At 36.5% G+C, this 13,902-nt stretch overlaps 1 protein-coding gene across 5 annotated transcripts in view; it reads left to right on the forward strand.

Moving 5' to 3' along the window:
• Nucleotides 1–13,902, forward strand: part of LOC149421827 (phosphatase and actin regulator 1) — a 388,460-nt gene that overhangs the window by 121,310 nt on the left and 253,248 nt on the right. Inside the window, exon 1 of one of the 5 annotated variants that reach the window (XM_089634065.1) lies at nt 3,836–4,988. The exons of the other annotated variants lie outside the window; for them this stretch is intronic. Within the exon in view, the coding sequence (XP_089490191.1) occupies nt 4,778–4,988 (211 nt within the window). The 5' untranslated portion in view covers nt 3,836–4,777. Of the gene's footprint in view, nt 1–3,835; nt 4,989–13,902 lie in introns of those variants that run through there. 5 annotated transcript variants of the gene reach the window in all.

Here is a 13,902-nt window from a genome sequence, read left to right on the forward strand (position 1 = left end):
GAATTGAGACGTTAGCCGTGTTTGGTGACCAGATCTGAATAGCCAGGTACTCACTCACCTTCCTCTTCCCCCTCTCCTTCCCCTTCCCAAAACCTTAAGCCTCACAACATACCCCAATTGGGGATGCCATAGTCTCACTGGCTCCAGACGGTTGGAGCAGTTGGTATTAGTAAGTTGTGCGGTATTCATATAAAAAAAACAACTTATTTACCATCCGGCATTTCACCGCAGGATTAGGCAGAGAACAGCTATAATTTGCAATAAAAAAAAAAATACCACGCAAGAATTCAAATTGCCCGGACCGGCGGTACTGTGGCATCCCCCACTTGAGGTATATTGTGAGGGTGAAATGTGGGGAAGGGAATGAGATCGGATGGTAGAAGATTAGGAAGTACCTGGCAATTCAGACAATTAAACGGATAAAATCATGGCATTTCTCCGCAAGAGTAGACAGAGAGAATTGTCAACCTCAAATTTTTTTTTACACCGACTCACGACATGACCCGACTCAAGGTTTTGATTTACTTGATCCTGCTCTGGTTCCCACAAACAATTTTTTTACAAGAATTCACAAGATATTTAAAATCTTCATAGTTCATGTTAGAAATTACATTGTGAGTTCTTTTTGCGTCGACCTAGAAATTGCAACTGAAAACCTGTCATAGTTTCATGTCGCCAGAACTCAACTCTGTACGTGAGTTTTTGTTACTTCGTGCTAACAGATTTTCTGCTTCGTAGTATAAAGATTTTGTAACGAACTCAACAGCCGACACAGAATTAAAGACAATAATGGTTTTGAATGAGAAAGGGTATTTCGTACCTTTGAGTACTCTGTGCTTGTGCCATGACAATGGAGTTGAGAAGTTTTTTTTTCGTCTCGCCTCTAATTGTTTCGGGGAATATTGTGTGTATTTCCGGACTGGGTACGAACCCCGGAGACGCCAGTTGGAAGTGGAAGTGAAAGGACATCTTCCGACCGGAAACTACGCCTGACTGAAGGCCTCAATACAATACACATACAATGATGACGAAATAATAATTAATAAAATAAAATACTTTTTTGTTTTAAAACCACGATATTTATTAATTTAAGAACCGACCGGTTTCGCTTTACTTAAGCATCATCAGGGTACAAATTAATACTGTACAGTATTAATTTGTACCCTGATGATGCTTAAGTAAAGCGAAACCGGTCGGTTCTTAAATTAATAAATATCGTGGTTTTAAAACAAAAAAGTATTTTATTTTATTAAATATGTCAAACCACAAAGTGATTGCTTTCTACAATAATAAGAAATAATAATTGTTAAATTAAATTATTTTTTTATTTAAGTATGTTTAATTTTTTTCTTCTTTTTATTTTTATTTTTTTATCCTTTTTAGTTGTATAAAATACGGTAAATATTCGGAATCGCTGGACACGGATTATACGAATATTTTTTAATATAACCTTCTGATTTACCTTAATTACTATAAAAGGAATCTGACTGCATTTGGGATATTTTTAATTTTAGCATTTTAATTTTTAATTACGTAAATCGAAAATTCACTTTCGTTGTATGGGATGACAGCTGGAATGATTTCTGTTGATGACATTTTCTCTTGTTGGTATTCCTGATACGAGTGGCTAGATTTTTTACCATATGCAAATACTAGGTAGGTACTATTTTAGCCCAACACGAAAAATAAAATAAAGATATTTAGGTATGTTTTATAAAGTAGAAAAATTAAAAAAGGTGAGGTTATTATGAGGTTAAGTAAATCAGAAGGTTTTATTTAAAAATATTTCATATAATCCTTGTCCAGCGATTCCGAATAATTACCTATAATACTGGTAGTTCTGTGAACAGTAGACTTCGCATCCAAAAAATATGTTTGTAATTTTCTCTTATTTAATAAATCAAAATTTCTTCCTAAATCACAAGATTTGCAAGTAGATACTTAGTTATAAACCGTATTATAATATTAAATGTAGTTTTTTTGGTTTCAAATAAAGAATCATACAATTTGTCTAAATAAACGTAACTATGCTAAATATATTTTATACAAACCGTGGAAACCTAAATGCAATTCTTTTTTCAAATTTTCTTCATACCGGTAGGTACCATAATATTGAAAAGCTCAGTTAACCGCCTTACCAAACTAAGGCTTGCTTGCATAATAAAATGGATGCATCAGATTTTCAGGATAGGAAACGGAACGTACAAACAAATTTACAAACAGATGAAATGCCAAACGGTCGAGTTTAAACAGGACTTCCCTCTTCTTATTTATCTTCTTTTTTTCCTCTTTGAGATAATCTTTTGGTCTCAGTTTGAAGTTGTGAGTAGGCAACGCACTTTCGAACCTTTCCTTCGTATGGTTACCTTATGAATAACACCAAATTAAACATGTTTATAAAAATGTATTGTGTAACGGTGTTCGTTCTAAGCGGGTATATCTGAGTCCGTTGTCCCACGGGTCGGTAAGCAATCAACATAAACCGAGTGTTGAAAGACCTTGCGCAGAAAATGACAACGAAATGACAACGCACTGCAGCGCAGTTAAGGACGGGTTGTTTCGGAGAATTTGAACAATTCATCAAATTTCAACATTCATTTTCAAGTTCTGTAAAAGATTTTTTCAAGTTCTGTCTTTATTTCAGTTCTGTCAAGCAACTAGCCTATAATGATATAATAACAGAACTTGAATAGGACTTTCACAGAACCCGGAAAAATGAACGTTGAAATTTGATGAATTGTTCAAATTCTCCGAAACAACCCGTCCTTAGTGTGGAATTTTTCTTACGGCATTCGGTTGACGCCGATTTCATACCGACCCGTGGGGTATGACTGTATTAGATCTTATATTTACGTCGTATCAACATTCCAAGAAAATTATTAACGTCGGCAAAGTTATCCTTATCACGTTATCAGTTATTAATACGTGCTACAAAACATCAAACAAATCTTCGATTAAATAGTATCTATAATAATTACTTGAAAACTTGTTTATTATTGTTATATTTATATAAACCTTTTTCATTCCAAACTTATTTTTGGATTTGATGAGATAACTATTATTTCAAACTATTCTTTGTAAAGTATGGATATACGAGCGAGGTTATTTTTCACAAAAAAACGTACAATAAAAATCATCTATTATGGGGAATTAGTAATCGAATTGCACTAGTGAATAAAATTCGTATTATGATTAAAATATTATAGTTAAAAATATAATAATATACGTCATTATAATTTATCCCATCTCCAAGAAAAAAATAATAATGTTGCAGAACAATACGCCCATTCATACTTTTGTCTTCGCTCTTGCTATTTATTAGTCACGCGACGTTTCAATGAACGATAGTAAAGTAGTGTTTAGAGAAGTAGGATTTGTGTTTGTTTGATGAATTTATTGCCCTATGTCTGTCTCCGGGCAGCGGGCCCCGGGAAGCGGGCATCGGGCACCGGGAAGGCGGCCCGGCGGGCGGCGGCGTCTGTCTGCCGTCTACTGTCTGGAGACTCTGGAGCGAGCGGGATAACAGCCAGGAATTCAGTGGTGCACTGGAATATCGAACCCCGACTCTGGAATAATACTTGCACCGAGTACCTATCTACGACCGGCTCCTACAAATTTCGTGTTTTTGCCTTGTTGCCGGCTCGTCACACCGCACCCGATTGCACCGAGAAAGCCGACAGCAACAAACTCCCATTGTCTCGCTCTTGCCCGAGCAATCTGCCGCGCCGAATTCGCGGTCGCTTTCGGTTCGCGCGCTTTTCAACGCTCGCTCGCTCGCTCTCTCGCCGGCCTCCCCTCCTGCTCGCTCTGTTCCGTACGGTGTGCAACACCGCTCCATAGGTTAGTTAGTTTCATGAGAGCGGAGCGCGCGTAGCACTTTTTTCCCTCATTCCGGAATATTATTGCTCTATTCCCACTGTTTACATTTGAAAATCGGTTTGTGTAATCGAGTAAACCGTATAATTGGTCGCATAACGAATTCGTTACAGGTATTTCGCCGTTTGTGAAGTGTTTTCCGCTTGTGTTTATTTGAATAATGTTCGTTGATGTCGAAAATGCGCGAGTGATGTGAGTTCGTAATGAATAGGATGCGTTGTGGTTTTGTTTCGGCTAAATATTTCGTAAATACATAGTAATGCAGGTTCTGGGAATATTCCCTACCATCAGTGAGTTGTGTTTTTTACGAATGCCGGTTTTATCTCGCATTCATTGTTAACCGTCGGTTTGTTTAGTGTTTACATCTGTGCGGGTCGGTGGCGCCAGGCAGCGAGCAGTAGCAGCAGACAGGTGAACGGGTGAACGCCTCCAATCGATCGGGTTCGACTATCATCGCACTCGAATCAACAAGTATCAATTTATACCACGTGCTTTTGCACCTAACTACGAGAAAACCTGTTAAAAGCATCGTCGGTTATGATAGAGTTGAATAACCATTTTGTTGCAGTTCAAATTCTTGTACTGCTGTCAAACTAGGTGCATGAAAAGTGAAAACATTCGAGTGCTGTTCGTTTTCTCATTCGATTTCTGCCGAGGTATTCGAATTTCAAAGATCTGTTTTTAATACAAACCTCTTGATAAACCAGGATAGTGAGAAGTACCTATTTGGCAGTAGTACTAACTCAGTACCCGCCTGAGTAGTGAAATTAATCCCCGTGCAAAGTGGTATTGTTCAGTGAGTAAGGTATTGCGGCATGTATTGCGGCGTGGTAACATGAGATGATCGCAGGTCCGGGCACCGATACCAGGGACGCAGAGGCTGGCGGAGGCTGGTGATGGTATGTCCTCGGGCGAGATGCCTTCCCAGGAGCAAGGCCTGCCACCGCAGCGCAGCAACAGCCTGGACTACCTCAACTTCGAGGAGAAGCGTCAGCTGATAGCCAGCTCGCTGTCTCTCACGGACTTCATCCACTGCGGGCCTCCCCCGGCTAAAGAGGCTGTCACCACCATCAATACCCTTAACTCCAACAACACTAACAACGGCAATGTTGGTTAGTAAATTTGACATGAATTTAAATTTTGTTCTTTTTATGTGTAATCAATTCGACATGAAAGACATTCGCAATTTTCTAACCATCGGATTTTTTTCGAGTGTCACAGTTTCGTCATTTTGTTTATTATACGAATAATAGAGGTCCGTATTTAGTTGCTACATAGCTGTAAAATACATAAATAAAATTAAAAAATTGCAGATTAGTACAGCCAAATAACAACAAATATGTAAGGGGTGGCAGGAATTCTCAGTAGGTATTTCTGGAGCCCCCTCCTAAAGACAGGATACAAATTTTGTTCTTCAGACAATAATAACAATAAATAATATTAGTTTATCACGCGATGTAATAGTTTTATACCTGAAATGCTTTTATTCCTGCTTGTGATGGGTCGCAAAGAACTAACAATACCTCGTTCCGGAATGAAGCGGCAACAATGGAGTGGATATTGTATGGAAACGCACTGGCGATGGGCAGAGAATAAAATGCTTTCCGTGTAGTTGGCAGTTCCCTCACGGTTCGGGGTTCGGGCAGGTGCATTCCGAACCAACCAACACACTCGGGTACTCGTCTACTGACTGGGTACTTGCCCTCCGCTGTCAGGAATAAGTGCACCTGACTTTTGTTTGGTGTTGAATATTATGTTAGGGGTGTAACGCCGGGATCTCCCACCTAACCTATTTCACGATCTATTTCATAGAACTAACAGTTTGCAAGTGAAAATGAATTGTTGCGCGTTCACACGTGTTCTTTTATATATACTTCAAGCTTGCTCTATTCTATGGTCGATTTTGTAGAGAACAGAACAAAAATTTAGTTATTTGTCATAGAAAATCTGTTCTCACTGATTTATTTCGTAGATTCTATGAAATAGATCATATAATCGACGAGGTGGGAACGCGCCTTATTGTAATATGAAAGTCGGGAGTCACATTTTATAACTACCATTTTTTTCAATGTCTTTCAGAACATTAGGTACAATTTTCTTTTCATATAAATTGACAAGGTATAATATGTTACTTGCATTGAAAACATAGTTAATTTTATCTTTTCAAAATTAGTATTTTATTTTCCAAACTTTTTACTATTTTCAAATATTTTAATATATGTAAACTCGCGCCATTGACATAAATACAAAGGCGCATTATGTTACTACTAATCGAACGAAAAATATGGCCCGTTCCAATTTCTAGATTTAAATCGAATTACGAAACGATCGAGAAAATAATAAATGGCTGCGAATAACATCATAGATAGCTAAATGAACGGAACGCATTAGAAAGAGATAGTCATTCAAATTATATAGGTATGGGTAAAACGACTGTATTATTATGAACGCCCCTCGTTTCTCTTGTGTCCTCGCGACACAAGTTGCGAGCTCAAAGCGGCCCACTGACGGGCGAGCATGTCCGCGGCAAGCATGACGTAACAGGCGAGCGACGAGCATTTTTGTATCGACGTCATGCTCAGACTGCTCGCCCGTCAGTAGGTCGCTTTTATCCTCATTCTTGACTAACAAGCGAGCGATTAGAGTAGTAAAATCCGACGTATTGTCACTAGGTTGTCCTTCATACTCTTTTGTATTTCTCCGTTCGCTGTCTCACTTTATTTTATTCGAAAAGCATTGTGAATAGTTGTATATTCTTGAGTAGATGAGAATGGAAAGAAACTCCATCAGATTTGGTTTTTGTTGCAGAATAATTTGTGCACATCTCAATAGCACAAGGCATTTTTTCACAAAAAGATCCTAGAGCGACGTGTTTGTGGTAGCCATTCACAGCTTGTCTGACCGACGGGCTTATGTGCGATATTAAACGCAGTAAATCACCAGTTTGTCCACTGGACCCAGTTCAGTGTAACCACGCGCGTTGTCTCAATAACCTATCTTTAAATTAATTTCCCTTTTAAATCTAAGACGCACGACCAACTTCTGTACACGGTTGACATTTGTCACATGAGAACGATCGCTTCAACGACTCTTTCTTGAGTTCAACAACTCGGCTGTGGAACGATTTGCCGGCCTCTGTGTTTCCTCCCTCTTACAACGTGGGTCTCTTCAAGATCCATGTTCACTCCTCCCTCTTCTCTAAAAGACCCTCCGTACAGCATCCCCAGAGATGACATATGCCCTAAGATAAATTATTTTCCTCAGTGCTTCCTGTGTGGAGTTAATGTAACAAAAAAGTAATGAGAAATACTTCATAGTTTATTTTTTCTACTTGTAAATTGAAGTTACTTGTCTTAGTTGTTGTCAGTTTGGTAGGCTATGTCTGTAATTCTATGTCGGAAAAATAATATGATCACATTTAATGTTTACTTAATTGCAAAAATAAAACATGTATCTCCTCGGATCTCGTGATTAAATGTCGGTCCAGATACTTCAGATCATTCAATCTATTAAGGTCCTTTGTCGGCACTGGAAGAAAAGAATTCGTTGATCTTGTGTCCTTTTGATCTGTTTGTCCCCCGATATGAACCAAAACCAGAATTGGCATGCTGATTATACTATTTGTAATAAGATCCAAATATTCAAGAGAAAAAAGCAGGCTAACTTGGTTCAATGTCCTAGTCTTGTTTGAGGTGGTTTTGTATGGACACAACACATTAAATTATATGCATCAATTCGTTTTTTTATAACACGATATCTCTCGCCATACAATCAATCCCATACATAACTGTCACACCTGACAGATGATGTGTTAAGAGTGTGGGCATGGCGACGATATGCCGCGTCCTGCTAGCCTAGTGATATTTGAAAATTATGCGACCCCCTCTCCTGTCTATGTCAGATCAATTTAGAGAGCGCCGTGATCGTGCGGTTGTCAGCTGTCAAAGTGACAGTTCCCGGACAAAAAATGTTATTCCGCGGCAGCACCTCAAAAGGGAAGTTATAGCGTAGTGTGACACCTTAACATATAATCTGTATAGGCCACACCCAAATAAGCGTTGATGCGTATAGCGTAATGTGTCTTAAGCCTTTAGGTATTTATGTTAATTTTATCATTCGTCAACTTTAAACCTCCGCTTGTTTCATTAGATATCATCCCTTTCTCTATGGTCTCAACTTTATTAAATTGAGATGCTGTGAAATATATGATGAAATAGGTCATTCTATGTACAATGTACGTTTCTCATAATGTGCTGACCTTTTCCATTTTGAATTAAATAGGATCTTACAATACATTCCTTTGACTATCATTCCAACCTGTAGCTATAACATTTGATGTATCTGATCGATAAATAAATGCACATAATCCTTGTGAGCCGATTTCGACCTTTTGAGTCCGATCACGACTTCACAAAACCTGCGCAGGTCTATTTGCTGCTCGAGTCTTCATAATATATTATAATAAGTTTTTGTCTCTGATAATAATTATTGTACACTTTATTGTTTTCATTAGCTTCAGTAGATATTATGTATTGCGAAGGTGAGAGGAAATCTATTCATAAAACGATTTAAATTATCCACCAAGGCTCTCGTATCGCTTATTAAAGGTTCATGATCATAAAAAAGTTCATGAGTTTTTATTGAATGTATTTGAAAATATATGAAGTCGTTGATTGCCAAATAAAGGCGCATAAAATTATATCATGTTTAGAAGGACATGTATTATTTTACGATGACGGCGTTGAGGTTTTGATTCTATGGCGCTTTGTTCACTGTAAATTTTGTTCACATGCTCAACAACACCTGGAAATTGGTATTTGAGACCGTATTACGTCTCAGATTCAAATAATTGCCCAATGTACAATTAACACGAACTATCGTGTTATATCGATGTTGTATCGTTTTTTTTGTGTTTTTTTATTCATAAAAATGTAGATGATTACAATTATTTTGTTGTCTACAACCACCATACTAGGCTCATTCCCATATTATGGTAGTCATAATGCTTTAGATTACAATGTTAAGATGTAAAGAAATAAGAGAGAGAAAAAAAGATGAAAAAGAAGAAAACATATGAATAGAATGGAACACTGATCAGCAATGAGGTATTTAAGTCAAATGAAATTTAAGCACTTTCTCATTGTAAAAAGGTAATCAAACAAGGGCCAGATGATATATATGACGTATATTTATCAATCTCTATGTAATGGTGACTAATGGTTCGGGATAGGATGATGTCAGAGCTTCGTCGGAGGGTTTAGATCTGCTGTTATTTTTCAAGATTCATAATATACTTTAATGGAATTCCTCGTTCGATTGATTGCAAAGTTGTGATCATTCGTACAGTTCTATTTCAATGTAAGCCAACTTTTATCTTATAATAATTATTCTACTCTCTAATGATGTTAAAATGTTAAACCACACGTGTTTATACTCTTCGCGTGAATCACTACAACATTAGAATATTGGTCACGTAAATCGTTAAAAGTGGTTTTCCAGGAATAATAACGTGTGACATTGACTCATAAGAATGTGATATTTACTTACAGTCAACATGTACCTACCTACTTGACAATCCGATAACAATTTTTTTTTCCGCATCTGTCATTGGAGTTTATCGCGCGAAGATAATATTATTATTATCGTAATTATAACGGATCAACATGGCTTCGAGGTAATTGAAATCTTATCTTTGGATAACATTGCGACTACTCTGAAAAAATGCTTTGGCAACTTAAATCAACGCTTGCTCGTCTCTTCAGCTGTGTGCGGGAATGTTATTTTTGGAAATGCTTTTGTACCAACAATTCATATGAAGAATTTTATACCTTTGGTTCATTATTTTGTATGGAAATTCAATTTAGCTCAACTTTTAAATGAAGCAGAAATGTTTTTATTATCTGAAGACAACGAAAAATCTGACTATGTGTGTAATATTTTGCGCACATTTGTTTCTGTCAAATTCTATTTTCGGCTCAAAACATATTTTCGATCGTGAGCTGTGGAGCTTTGGAATTTCCCTTTGACTGACGAAAGGAAGACAAGACACGATATTATTTGTTTCACATTTTCCAATTATTATTTATTCCAGAATGTTGAAATTCTAATAATGCTGGCTAGTAATTCAACGTCATTTCTATTATACATAAAACTTTTACAGGTATGAAATCCAACGCAACCCAATTTAAAAAAATATATATCGGGCGAAGTAAGGCATTAAAACTAGTCTACTAAATCGATATGATGCCCAGTTTTCCGTGCATGCCTTAACGTTTCACCTAATTTGTTTATAAGTATAAAAATAAACCTGTCCCGGCTTTGATTTCCTGTTCGTCCTGAAGGCAGACCGGCTCATAATTGATTTCGACGGGCCGCAGCCTTCGGGTCGGCCGAGCAATTATCGGCTTGCCTACCATACCGCCCTACAGCGCTACAGCACTACACACAGCAGCCCTCACATGGGATGAACGATGAACCTTACTCGGTGCCGCGATAGGCCCTGTATCTATACCTTTACAGTCTCTCTACAGCCTCTTCACCCTAAAGGAACTTAATCGGTATGGAATATAGACTGTATACTCTAGACCAGAGGTTCCCAACCTTATCTGTTTCACCGTTCACTTTCCAAGTATATTTCCCCTCCCCGCGACATTTTTATTAAGCCCTACATATTTTGAAATATCAAGATCCTTACCAACAGGTTGGTAACGTGGTAGTTATTGGTTCCCACTCGGGCGTTGCGGGTTAGATCCTCTACCAGTTTAGTCCTCCATCTTGCACAAGCCACATTTTCCACTCATAATGATGGAATGGATTTTCAACAATTTTAATAATACCTAATCAGTCTTATCACTATAATTGAACGATTCAAATAAATGATTCTTAAGATTTATTTGAACTCATTGTTATTATAAATAATATCATTTTTTTCTTCTTTTTACTTTTCTCTTTCGTATCTATTATTTTCATAACTAACACATATCTGTTATGTTTCATTTTTTGTTCAACAGAGCAACAACAACAAAAAAGCAAGAACTCTATATGAAAATTTATGTTCGAACATTTTTTACCTTTGTAAGTTCATCCGTTTTTTTAACACGAGCGTTTTCTCATAAAAAAGTGCAATCACGATCATCATTACATGATAAACATAAAAAAAATTATGTGTTTTAAATGTCATTTGTTTTTTTAAGATTAATAAAGAAATAAAAATTTAGAAAACGTATTTTCTTAATTCCTCTGACCGCCATTTCAGCCCTTCACCGCCCTCTTGTAGCCTTTCACCGCCCCCCAAATGCCCTCGTGGCCACCACCGCCCCCTGGATTAACCAACGCCCCTAGGGGGGCGGTTTCGCCCCCCGTTGAATATCACTGCTTTAGACTGAAGACCGGCGCTGGGCTCGCATTATCGGTGCATTGGCCCGGAGACAGGAGAGTCGCTCGCTGATTGTAGGAATCGGTGATGTCACATTACACCATTACCTTTCACGCTGCCGTTCCACCACACTGCCTAATATTAATAATAACTCTAATTATATATTTAGATATCATTTTATTTATAGTAACGTGTGGTTTGATTTATAATTAGTATTGTTACCTAAAATAACATCTCGTTTCACGTTAATTCCAATTCAGTAAAAATATATTTAACGCAATTTTCCGTTTACAGTAGACGCCATGTTGAGCTTTGATACTATGTAATGGCCCGAATACATTTGCGAGCCGAAACGCGTTTCCTTCGTTTCTTTCCCATAACTCGACGTTCAGCTCGCTATATATATATGGAGCACTATTATGACAATAGTGCCAACCATAACAAAATTAAAAGCATCATAGATATTTTCTGCAAAATTTTTAATTTTGTCCGAAAATAGTAAAATCTTTATAAATTTGCGCTTACCTACGAATGTTTTTAATGTTTTCATTTTATTGATTTAAAATTAGTTTGTTCTCGACGATTAGTATTATTATTATCGAACGTACATTTATGATTAATAATACCCCAAACTAGGCAAATATCCATATTATAACATAAACATAACATAAATAAGAACATATAAAAACAATAATACAATGTTGTATAAATTTGTCAGTCGACAATAATTTCGTTCAGGAAGCTTTCCGATTACATTTGTGCAGATATTAGAAATATTAGTGACACCTATTACACTGAACATTTCATTTTACTATTAATATAATTCTCCTTAAAAAATAATTATAAACGATAATTATCTATAATTTTTTCATAATAAAATCAGATTAATTTTTCTTTCACTCTCTGTAATTTGATTTTTAGTTCAGAAGAATAAACAAAGGCCCGCGCTCCATTAAAATACATCTTAGATCTTTTATGAAAGTGATTCCGTTCTATTCATAATTCGCCTTGAAAAGTTTTATTTAAGAACTTACGTCAAAGTAATTACGTACATACATTATTCTACTGTTGAACTAAGATATCAAACCATTTTATAACCGTAATAATAATATATAATGCCTCTTTTCGATATTCGTTTTATAATATCTATATTTGAGTGACTTTATTGGTCTGGGGAATAAGTTCTGGGAAACAAAATTTTGGTTTTGGTTTGGCTTGGCCTATTTCAGCATATCGCTCGCCATACGCTACTAATGGGGGAATGTATGGGGAGCGATATACTGAAATAGGCCAAGCCAAGGAAAATATAGCGTGGTCTGTCACGGGCATTATCCTGAAGTCAACAACATTTTAATTTTTTTTGTGCCCAAATTGAAGATATATTACTGAACCTGGGGCAATGATTGACATCTTTCTGGTGAGACAAATTTTGATGTAGTACCTATAAAGTAATTATTAATATTTGTCTTTTATTGATAATGCGTATTTGAAGACGTAGACGTTATCCGTTCATAGATTTGACCCACGAAGACCGGCCTGAATTCTAAGATAACCTTTGACATTATTATTTAATGATAACTTGGTGATACCACGAAAGTAACACAATTTTCAGAATATTTACCTATATCGCGGTCAAATCCGGGCAACTTATAAATATGCACACCCGAGGTAAATACAGCTTTATCAATGTATGCTGTTTAATAGTGTATTTTTAACAATTGCTTATCTCTTTTACGAATTATTTGTGCTATTATCATTATGCATTGTTCCAATTGTTGAAAAATCAGGTACAGCTTGTTGGCTTTGTCGTTAGCGTCGCCACCATATTAGGTGTGTGGATCCTTTTTTATATCTATGGTTTCGGTGTGTGGCACCTCCAGTAATTGCGCATTAACCAGATGTATTTGTTAGATTGTCAACCCTGGAATTCCAAATCCCGAGGAGTTCAACTCGAAGGAGCATTTATTCCTTGGTCTTTTGTCTTGAGGACAAGATTGACACTTAAGCAAGCCCCTTTTTGCCAGATGGTTTAATTTAGAATGCAATTTTTATTGAATGTATATCTTAAATGCGTAACTCTTTTCTTTTAGAGCATTAGTTAGTGTTTTACAAATCAATTTTATTAATTGTTGCCCCCCTAATCTCGCGGAAAAATGCGTAACAGTAGGTAGGGCTTTATTTTCTGAATTTTCTAATTTAATAACAATAATAATTATTAAATCGTTAAAATGCAAGCATTACACTTAAAAATAATTAAATTGGAAGTTGTTATACGCAAAACTAACGACACAAACCATTTAATTTTTAAACTAGCGAGAAATTAGTCCAAATTCTAAATGCTGGAATTATTCGGAATTTTTATAGGTTTTCTAAGTTCATTCCTGTCAAAAACCCTAAGAATAATGTTTTTCCAATAATTTTCATAGGTTTTCCTATCTATTTGTATCATTAAAATAATTAAAAATATTAAATATATATTTTTCAATATTTTTTTAATGTTGTAAGGCTGAAGCTAGTGGGAAAGGGGAGGAGATGGGAAGAGGAAGGTTGGGGAGTAACTGGCTGTTCAGATCTGGTCACGAAATACGGCTAAAGCCATTTAAAGCAACATTTCAATTCTGAATAGTGGTATTACACTAGGGCGGTACTGG

This window comes from Hesperophylax consimilis, chromosome 8 (assembly GCF_061612785.1).
Source record: "Hesperophylax consimilis isolate HC1 chromosome 8, BYU_Hcon_1.0, whole genome shotgun sequence".
NCBI lineage: Eukaryota > Metazoa > Arthropoda > Insecta > Trichoptera > Limnephilidae > Hesperophylax > Hesperophylax consimilis.